This window comes from Eriocheir sinensis, chromosome 5 (assembly GCF_024679095.1).
Source record: "Eriocheir sinensis breed Jianghai 21 chromosome 5, ASM2467909v1, whole genome shotgun sequence".
NCBI lineage: Eukaryota > Metazoa > Arthropoda > Malacostraca > Decapoda > Varunidae > Eriocheir > Eriocheir sinensis.
In genome coordinates, this window is record NC_066513.1 from 19,865,356 (window position 1) to 19,876,114 (window position 10,759).

The 10,759-nt window shown below is 45.3% G+C and overlaps 1 protein-coding gene across 1 annotated transcript in view; it reads right to left on the reverse strand.

The window, feature by feature from the left end:
- Nucleotides 1-10,759, reverse strand: part of LOC126985052 (homeobox protein orthopedia-like) — an 80,261-nt gene that overhangs the window by 28,159 nt on the left and 41,343 nt on the right. Inside the window, exon 3 of the mRNA XM_050839340.1 lies at nucleotides 5,242-5,546. Coding sequence (XP_050695297.1) covers nucleotides 5,242-5,546 — 305 coding nt within the window. The remainder of the gene's footprint in view (nucleotides 1-5,241; nucleotides 5,547-10,759) is intronic.

Below are 10,759 nucleotides of genomic sequence, written 5' to 3' on the forward strand. Positions count from 1 at the left end.
AGAGACTGCTCTGCCACTCTTTCTCCCCTTCTCCCACGCTCTCTCTCTCTCTCTCTCTCTCTCTCGTCCCTTCCTCCTTGACAAAACATCCCTTCACACACTTCCTGTTATCCTTTCCCTTCCCTTCTTCCCTTCCCAGTATCTTTGTCCCCTTCCTTCCTTTCCCCCTTCCCCAATCCTCCTTCCCTACCTGAGACACAGCTCCCCTTCCTTATCCTCTTCTTTGATGGGAGTTCCCCTTCCTCTTTCTTGTCCGAGCTTGCCTCCTTCCTTTCTATTCTCTTTCCTTCTTTTCATTTGCTTCTTCCCTGCCCTTTCTTTCTCTTCCCTTCTCTTCTCGATTCCACTACTCTCCGTTCCTTTCTCTTCTCTTTCCTTCCGTTCCTTTCCTTTCAATTACATTCTTTCATCATTTCCCTTACTTTAATTAACTTTCCTTCCATTTCTTTTCTTCCTCCTTTCATTTAACATTTCTTTTTTCCTTCTTTTCTCTTCTTTAATCTGTCCTCTCCGCCCTGCCCTGTCATTCCGTTTCCTTTCCACCTTCCCTTCTTTGGTAAGTCTGCTTCCTTCCTTTCCCTCCCCTACCCCTCCTTTCCCTTCCTTTCCCTTCCCTTCCCTTCCCCTTCTTTCCCTTCCATTCCCTTTCTTTCCCCTCCTTCTCCTACCCTTTGCTGTCTTTCTCACTCTCTCCTTTCCTTCCCCTCCCTTTCCTTCCCTCCCCCTCCCTTCCCTTCCCTTCCCCTTAGGTAAGCGCCGGTCAGCTCTCGGTGGGGAGGAGTAATGGGTTGTGATGTGCTAATGGTCTCCTCCCTTACTCCCCTTCCTCCCGTAAACTCATTCTCCTCATTCCCTAGCAGCGGCAGCAGACACCTATCTCTCTCTCTCTCTCTCTCTCTCTCTCTCTCTCTCTCTCTCTCTCTCTCTCTCTCTCTCTCTCTGATTACAGGAACAAGAGGGAAAATGGAATAAGGAGAGAAGGAAGAAAGGTAGGTAGATAGGTATGGTAACGGTGAGGAAGGGAAAGAGAATAGGAAAACAAAGGAAGGATAAAGGAATGGAATGAGAAAAGAAAGACAGAGGAAGGAAGAAGAGGAGGAAGAGAATGAAGGATGCAAGGTAGGAGGACGAGGAAGAAAACAAAAACAAAGAAAGAATGAAAGGACGAACAGCAGAAATAAGATAAAGAAAGGAAACAAAAGAGGAAAAAAAGGAGATAGAAAATGAAGGAAGGAAGGATGGTAGACCGAAGAAAAAAGGGAAAGAAACAAAGGGAAAGGAAGAATGGAAAGAAGAAAGAGGAAAGACGGAAGAAAGAAGAGAAAATACTGAAACAAAGAAGGAAAAGGAAGGAAGATAAGAACGAAGGAACAAAGTAAAACAAGAGTAGGACAAATAACCTAAGAAGCGACTAAGGAAAAGGAGCAAAGAGTGAAGAGGGAGTAAAGGAGAAACAAGGGAGTAATGAAGGTGGGAGGAGAAGGTGGGAGGAGAAGGAGGGAGAGGGAGAGTAAGAGGAGGGAGAGGGGGAAGGAGGGAGAGGGGGAAGGAGGGAGAGGGGGAAGGAGGGAGAGGGTCACTATGGGTCTAATGAGGAGAAACTGTGATAATTGATTGTGTTGAGGACTTGAGTTGCGTCCTTGCCACGTCTCGCCAGCGGAGCCACACACGCCTTCATTACTCACCTTGTTATAACTTAATTAATACACTCGCAGGTGAGGGGAGGGGGGCGGAGGGAGGGAGGGGAAGGGCCCGGCCGACGACGAAGGAGCAGGAGGAGAAGGAGGAGGAGGAAGATGGAGACGGATGGCAAGGAGGAAGGGAAGGAAAAGGAGAGTGGATGGAGTAAGTGGAAGATGAGGATGAGGATAAGGAGAATGAGGAAGCGAAAGAGAAGGAATATGGTTAGAATAGATGAATAGATGAAAAGGAGAAGGTTAATAGGAGAGCGGAGGAGAAGAAGGAGGAGAAGGCGGCGGACGTAGACGAGGACAAAGAAAAGGAGGAAGCGAAAGAGAAGGAATATGGTTAGAAGAGATGAAGAGGTTAATAGAGGAATAGGAAGAAGAGGAGAAGGTTAATAGGAGAGCGGATGAGAAGACGGAGGAGAAGAAGAGGGACGTAAACGAGGATAAAGAAAAGGAGTAAGAGAGATGAAGGAAGACGGAGGTACGGCCGTTGTTAGATAATGAAGTGAATAGAAGCGAAAGAAAACGAAAAAGAAAGGAAATAGAGCAATGTAGAGGAGAAAACGAGGATACAAAGAGCAAAGAATAAACAATAGCAATCATAAGGTCTTACAAAATTATCAAAACAACCCAAAGATGCTGCTGTGTTGCCCTTTATATTATACCCTCCCTTTGTTTCGTCACCATCTTTCCTTTACTTTCCCTTTTTTCCCTCCCTCTACTTTCCCCTTTTCTTCTCTCCCTTCCTCTTTCTTTCCCTCCCTCTACTTTCCCCTTTCTTTCCTTCCCTCTACTTTCCCTTTTCTTTCCCTCCCTCTACTTTCCCCTTTCTTTCTCTCCCTTCCCCTTTCTTTCCCTCCCTCTACTTTCCCCTTTCTTTCTCTCCCTTCCCCTTTCTTTCCCTCCCTCTACTTCCCCTTTCCTTCTCTCCCTTCCCCTTTCTTTCCCTCCCTCTACTTTCCCCTTTCTTTCTCTCCCTTCCCCTTTCTTTCCCTCTCTCTACTTCCCCTTTCCTTCTCTCCCTTCCTCTTTCTTTCCCTCCATCTACTCCCCCCTTTCTTTCTCTCCCTTCCCCTTTCTTTCCCTCCCTCTACTCTCCCCTTTCTTTCTCTCCCTTCCCCTTTCTTTCCCTCTCTCTACTTCCCCTTTCCTTCTCTCCCTTCCCCTTTCTTTCCCTCTCTCTACTTCCCCTTTCCTTCTCTCCCTTCCTCTTTCTTTCCCTCCCTCTACTTTCCCCTTTCTTTCTCTCCCTTCCCCTTTCTTTCCCTCCCTCTACTTCCCCTTTCTTTCTCTCCCTTCCTCTTTCTTTCCCTCTACTTTCCCTTTCTTTCCTCCCCTTTCTTTCCTCCCTCCCCCTTTCCCTTTTCTTTCCCTCCCTCTACTTTCCCCTTTTCTTCTCTCCCTTCCTCTTTCTTTCCCTCCCTCTACTTTCCCCTTTCTTTCTCTCCCTTCCCCTTTCTTTCCCTCCCTCTACTTTCCCCTTTCTTTCCCTCCCTCTACTTTCCCCTTTCTTTCTCTCCCTTCCCTTTTCTTTCCCTCCCTCTACTTTCCCCTTTCTTTCTCTCCCTTCCCCTTTCTTTCCCTCCCTCTACTTTCCCCTTTCTTTTTCTCCCTTCCCCTTATTCCTCTCCTTCCCTTCATCATTTTTTCCAACTCTAAACAAGCTACTCCTTTATTCGTCTCTTCATACCTTCCCTCTCTCTTCCCCTTCTTTCCCTCTCTCTCTCTTATTACCCTCCTTCTCTTCATCCATTCTCCCAGCTGACCAACTATCTTTTTTCAGAGGGACACGGAGACAGATAGACAGAGCGACAAAGACAGACACATACACAGACAGACAGAAGAAGAGTGACTATCTACTTCAGAATAGACAGAGGCATAGACAGGGAGAGAAAAAGACAGCCAACCACAAACAGACAGACGAAGCGGAGGGAGATTAGGCCTACCTTTCCAGAGACACAGACAGAGAGACAGACACAGAAACAAAGACACGTGGGAGATTACCTTTTTCAGAAACAGAGAGGAACAAGGAGACAAAGAAACACACAGACGCCAAAACAGACACAGAAACAAAGACAGGTGGGAGATTACCTTTTCCAGCAACACAAGAGGAACAAGGAGACAAAGAAACACACAGACGCCAAAACAGACACAGAAACAAAGACAGGTGGGAGATTACCTTTTCCAGCAACACAGAGGGACAGGAAGAGACAAAGAAACACACAAACAAAAACAAAAGACACATAATGACAACCTTTTCCCAGACACAGAGAATCACAAAGACGAACAAAGAAGTACAAACAGCCAGAAGAAACAAAGACAGAAAGAAGAGAGAAATAGAAGAAAGTAAAAGGAAAAAGAAAATGTATAGAGTGCGGATGGCCGAAATGAGGTAACTTCAAGTCAGCGGACGCGGGTAAAGGCAGCCCCTTATCCTTGGTTGCTCCGTTCTCGCCAATTGTAACGCCATTTGCGGGGTTAATGGCGGGAAAACACGAGTGGACCCTTCTCCGTTTTCCTCGCCCGCTGCCTACTTCGACTTTATTTTCCCTCCCCCTACCTCCACCACGGGCCCGGAGGAGGAGGAGGAGGAGGAGGAGGACGAAGAGGAGGAGGGAAGGTTGGAGTGAGGTAGAATAGTGTGGTTACGAGGAGGAGGAAAAGGAGGAGAAGGAGGGCGATGAGGAAGATAAGAAAGAGGAGATGAAGAGTAGGAGGTTCAGGTAGAGGAGCAAGAACAAGATAAAGAGGAGGAGGAGAAGGAGGAAGAGGAGAAGAAGGAGGAGGAGGAGAAGATAGAGGAGAAAGAGAAAGAACACCAAAGAGGAATATAGAGGAATAAAAAGAGAAAGAGAGGAAAAGGCAGACAGACAGACAGGAGGAGGAGGAGGGGGGGAGGGGAGGAAGAGGAAGCCGAGGTCGAAAGCCACGGGGATCGAACGAGGGATGCGGCGTTCGTCTGTGTGTGTGTGTGTGTGTGTGTGTGTGTGTGTGTGTGTGTGTGTGTGTGTGTGTGTGTGTGTGTGTGTGTGTGTGTGTGTGTGTGTGTGTGAGTGTGTGTGTGTGCGAGAGTGGTGTCGTGTGAATCTTAATGCCGCCCAACTCTCGGGACTCCTCGCCGGCACCTGCATAATTGATGGCGGCTGTTGGGTAGCGAGTGACGGTAATTAGCGGACCCCTGCATGCGACGAACACCTGTGGCCCGTGTGTGAGGGTGGGGGGGTGGGGGTGGGGGAGGGGAGGGTAGTGTGTTTGTGAGGGTTGGGGGGACGGAGTGTGTGTGTTTGTGTGTGTTTGTGTTTATGTATTCTTCAGTGTTTGTGGTTTGTTGTTTCCTTTGTTACTGACTTCCCCTCCCTTCCCTTCTCATTCCTTCCCTACCCTTCCCTTCCCTCCCCTTCCCACCCCTTCCCCTCCCATCCACCTCCTTTCCCTTCCCTTCCTTATCGTTCTCTTCCCTTCCTACTCTCTTCCCCACTCCTTTCCTCTCCCTTCCCTCTTCCCCGTTCCCACCCTCCTCTTCCCCATCCCATCCTTCCCCTTCAAGACTCACCTGTACTCGCACTTCGGGGAGGTTGACCTTGAGTGCCAGTTCCTCCCTGGAGTAGACGTCGGGGTAGTGGCTCTTCTCGAAGGCTCGCTCCAGTTCGTGCAGCTGGTAGGTGGTGAAGGTCGTGCGGTTCCTGCGGTGCTTCTTCTTCGCGTCTGAGGCCAAATCCTGCGACCCAGCCTCTCCGCCGAGCCCGCCATCGCCTCCACCGCCGCCACCGCCACCTCGACCGTCTCCAGCTCCGCCGCCGCCGCCACACCCGCTGCCTCCTCCTCCGCCGCCGCCGCCGCCCATCCCACGACCGTCCTCTGGCAGGGATAATGTTGTTAAGCCTCCATTTTATCTCCCACATTTCCTTATTTTCCCCCGCGTGCCTTCAAAACAGTGAGGTGACCTGAGTCTGTGCGGGGCCCGTCCTGGCTGGCTCTCTTTACTGGGTGCCGCGTTAGCAATGCCTCGGCTGCTCTAACTTTGTAACGTGGACCTGCTGAGTGGCGCTAAGGGGTGGTTGTGCCCTGAGTGGATCGAAAAAGAATGAAATGTATATAGAATGGAATAGAACAGAACAGAATAGCCTTAGAGAGAAAAGAATGTGTAAAGAAGAAAAGAGAAGAGACGACAAAAGAAGAGAACGAACAGAACAGAGCAGAACAAAATAGAATAGAATATATAAAGGAGAGAATGTATAAATGGCTAAAAAAGTGTAATAAGAACTCTGAATGCCTACAAATGGGTGGCTTTTTATATTAAACTCCATCTTTCAGTACTAGGTGACTATATGACCCTCTTTCGGCCACCTCTTGGGATTCTTTTTAGGAGCAGCGATTAGCGGGCTTTTTTTTATTAATGTTTCCTTTTTTTGTGCCCTTGAACTGTCTCCATTGTTGTAAAAAAAATATATAAACAAATGGAGGTGATAAAGAAAAGTAAACATGAATGATAAATGAATAACCACACCGAAAATAAGAAAACTAACAAAACACAGCAAATACATAAATGGGAGAGAAAAATAAATTACTCATAACTTCACTTTTATCCATGGTTCTCGTAATAGTTGAGAAACCACAGAAAGCATGAATAAATGAATGAGTGAATGAATACTAACACTACACAGACAACAAAACACACGCAGAACCAAACACATTCATTGATGGAGTGGAGTGAAAGGGGAGAGAATAAACAGAATGAATCACTTGGGAGTAAGCGAGTGAGAGTGGGCCAGTGAGTGAGTATTTGTTTGAGTAAAGGAGTGAGCGACGGTGAATAAGTAAGCGAGTCAGTGAGTGAGTGAGTATACGACTGATGAATGAATAATGGATTGAGTGAGTTCTTGAGTGAGTAACCGAATGAGTGATGAATAAGAAAGCGAGTGTGTGAGTGAGTAACCGAATGTGTGATGAATAAGTGGGCAAATGAAAGAGTGAGTGAGTTTGGTGAGTGAGTAAGCGAGAGTGATGTTGAATAAGTGAATGAGTTGTGAGTGAGAATGAGTGAGTGAGTGAGATATGAATGAGTGAGAGATGAGTGAGTGAGTGAGTGTGTGAGTGAGTGAGTGTGTGAGTGAGTGAGCGAGCGAGTGAGTGAGTCAGTAAGTGAGTGAGAGATGAGAGTGAGTGAGAGATGAGTGAGTGAGTGAGTGAGTGAGTGAGTGAGTGAGTGAGTGAGTGAGTGAGTGAGTGAGTGAGTGAGTGAGTGAATAAATGAGTGAGTGAGTGAATGAGTGAATAAATGAGTGAGTGAGTGGGTGAATGAGTGAATAAATGAGTGAGTGAGTGAGTGTTCATGGCAGCAGTATGGCGGCCACTCCCCCAATCACGACACTTCCGGAGCACAAAAGCAGCGATCAATAAGCAATTTTGTGGCTGCTGTTCCGTGTTGCCGCGGTCAGCTGTTGTACTGCCCGCGCGGCGACCGTGTTGTTGATGTTGTTGTTGTTGTTGTTGTTGTGAACGCTTTTGCCAATATTAGTAGTTGTGGAGAGAGGTGATGTTGTTGTTGTTGTTGTTGTTGTTGTTGTTGTGAGGGGGGTGAATGGTAGCGGTGGGAGTGGTGGGGAAACGCTTTTGATAATATTGGTGGTAGCTGTGGTGGTGTGATGAAAATGTAGTGTACTGTTGTTATTATTATTGTTGTTGTTGTTGTTGTTGTTTCTGTTATTGGTGATAGTGATGGCTTTAATGCTGATGATGCTGATGATGATGAGGAGGAGGAGGAGGAGAAAGATTGTGGCGATGGCAATAATAATAATAGTAATAATAGAAATAATAATAATAATAATAATAATAATAATAATAATAATAATAATAATAATAATAATAATAATAATAATAATGACAAGAAAGAAAATGAAACAAACACACAGACTCCTTAACTTCCCTCCTAAGTAGTAGTAAAATATGGAACAGAATCAATCAAGAGTGACGGAGATTATCATTAATATTCAACCTCCCGATAAACTCTACCAATTACCACAACACAAAGGAAAACATCGACGAGCAGGTGGTTGTAACAATAGCATTAGTGGTGGTGGTGGTAGTGGTGGTGCTGATGGTGGTGATGGTGGCTTTGGTGGTTGTGTAGATGGTATGGTCGAGGTTGTGATGGTCATGGTAGTAGTAGTAGTAGTAGTAGTAGTAGTGGTGGTGGTGGTGGTGGTGGACCTTATTAGGGAAGCACAGGTAAATGGGAGAGGTATGGGATGATGGCTATGGAGAGATATAATCAGGAGAGAGAGAGAGAGAGAGAGAGAGAGAGAGAGAGAGAGAGAGAGAGAGAGAGAGAGAGAGAGAGAGAGAGAGAGAGAGAGAGAGAGAGAGAGAGAGAGAGAGAGAGAGAGAGAGAGAGAGAGAGAGAGAGAGAGAGAGAGAGAGAGAGAGAGAGTTATCTCACATCAACACCTGTTCTTTCGCCAGGGTGGTCAGGTTCTTGAGATTAAAAGAGAAGAAAAAATTAGCCCCCATCCATGTTCTCTCTCTTCGACCTTCCGCGATGACCTTCCGAAGTGACGCAGTAGTATGACGCAGAACCTCGTCGTGAAGCGGAAGAACATGACGAGGTGACGAAGTGATGACGATGGTGTTTGGAAGAAGTGACGATGGTGGAGAGACGATGCTGGGAAGTGATGATGATGTTGAGGGAGTTGATATTTGATGTGCGTGTTATACGAGGAGGTTCTAATAATATGAGGAAGTTGTGGTGAGTGGGAATGAGATCTGATTTTAAGGGAGTGAGAGGTAATGGACCGTACTGCAAGATCTCCCTTACTAAGATGATACCAAGAAAAGTACTCCAAGCTCTCCCTTAGTAAGAAAAAAAGACAAGTATTTCTAAATTTTCCCTTACAAAGAAGAAGCCAATGAGACGTATTCTAAGCCTTAATAAGAGAACAACAAAAGGACGAAAAGACGAGTGTTCCAAGCTCTCTCTCTTTAACTAAGAAGAAACCGAAGAGACTGAGGTAACCATAATTAAGTTACTAAAGGTTCTCAAGTTAAAAATACTGAAGGTAAGCATCGCATAAAAAAAGTCTGATATGTACACTTCCATACCAGTATAAAGATAGATAATACAACAGCACTAACATCCGCTTATCTCTGCCATTAAAGAAAAGATAGGTTGCACGCACCACTGAGGGGGACGGAGTGAAATTATTTAACGTGAAAGGAAAGTAGAGAGCGGCCACTTAAATATGGAATTAGATTAAGACGTACAAGACTGGCGCAATTTCTGTTCTCTTTAAATCTCTTAACATTACACGGAAAGGAGACAGAATAAAACTAGGATAAAAAATGAAAAAAAGTGCTCACATATTTCCTATAAAGAGAATTATAATAAACGCAAGAATTCCACCATTTATCTCCATCTAAACCATTTTGCATTATAAGGAAAAAGCGGCAGGATATGAAGATAAACACAAATTTAAAAAAGTTCCCTAAAGCCTTCTTGTGAACAGAGGACAAAGAAAATGTGGTAAAATAAAACAAAACTATAGAAAATATAAAAAGAAGTCCACTAAATGGTTCCTGTAAATAGGGAAGAAAATTTGGCAAAGGATAAATAATGAATAAAAAAAACACTAAACGCTTCTTGCAAATAGACGACAGGAAAATGTGGCAGAATAACACTATAAGAAAATAAATAAAAAGCTCATTAAATCCTTGTCAACAGAAAAAGCTCACTAAATCCTTGTCAACAGAAAAAGCTCACTAAATCCTTGTCAACAGAAAAAGCTCACTAAATCCATGTCAACAGAGAACAACAAGGATATAAAACAAGACAACCTAACACGGAGAAGGTGGCGAGGGTAACACGGGACCACGGCAGACGAGGATGACAACAGCGTACAGAGCAAGGCGCCGCTGCGTGCTGGCATGTCGCTCACCCTAACGAGGCTTATCGCGTGTACTAATACCCGGAGGAGCATCGTGGTATTATTGTAGTGATCATAATACTCGTCACGTCTTGATCGAGTAGTTACTTCATATTTAATCTCACAGTAACGGTAACGAAGGGGCAGGTAACACGTCGTTCACCTGAGTTTTTTTTTCTTTTTTACAGTAATGAAGGCAGATCAAGGGCAAGATAAAGAAATTGATGAAGAAGATAAAAAAAATGTCCACTAATTATTAAAGTCGAAGTTTGTCAGTTAGATGATGCTTTGTAAGTTAGGAAAAGGAACACAATACAATGCTCTAAATCTAAAATCTTCGCAAAAAAAAAAAAAAACGTCTCGATCCTACCCACACACACAATCCAACCCTATAGTAAGGAAGTAAGTAAAGAAAAGTAACACTATAGACAATGCCATAAATCTAAGACTCTCGTAAAAAAAAATGAGATAAAATTGTCTTGACCCCACCTAAACACAATCCAACCCTGCACACACACACACACACACACACACACACACACACACACACACACACACACACACACACACTAGTAAATATATATGCAATCCACTTTTCTTTCTGCCTCACTAACCACTACTCCGCCGAGACACACTAACACCGGGCGACACACTACCCACTTTGCATCCTCGGTTTGGACTGATTGAATTATAGATTTGCGTTCCCATTGTTATTTTAAGGACTTGCGTATTATATCTCCCTACCTCATCAAGTTTCACTGCTCTTGGTTTTAGTGTTTTTGCGTTGGTGGAATAGGAAGTTAAGGGAGGGGGAGAGGGAAGAAGAGGGGAAGAATGTTGGGAAGTGGGTAGAAAAGGGGAAAAGATGGGATGGGGGAAAGGAATGGGAAGTGGGGAGAGATGGGGAATGGGATGAGAAGTGGGGAGAGATGGGGAATGGGATGAGAAGTGGGGAGATGGGGGAAAGGGAGAGGTGGGGAAGGATATGGTAGACGAATGAAAAGGGGAATGGGATGGGAAGAAGGAAGGGAAAGGGGAGAAGGATGGGAGGTTAGAAGGAAAGGGGAGAGGGTTGGAAAATGGGGAGGGAAGGGGTAGAGGAATGGGAAGGGGGAAGTGAAGGGGGAGAAAAATGGAAGGAAGGAAGGGAAA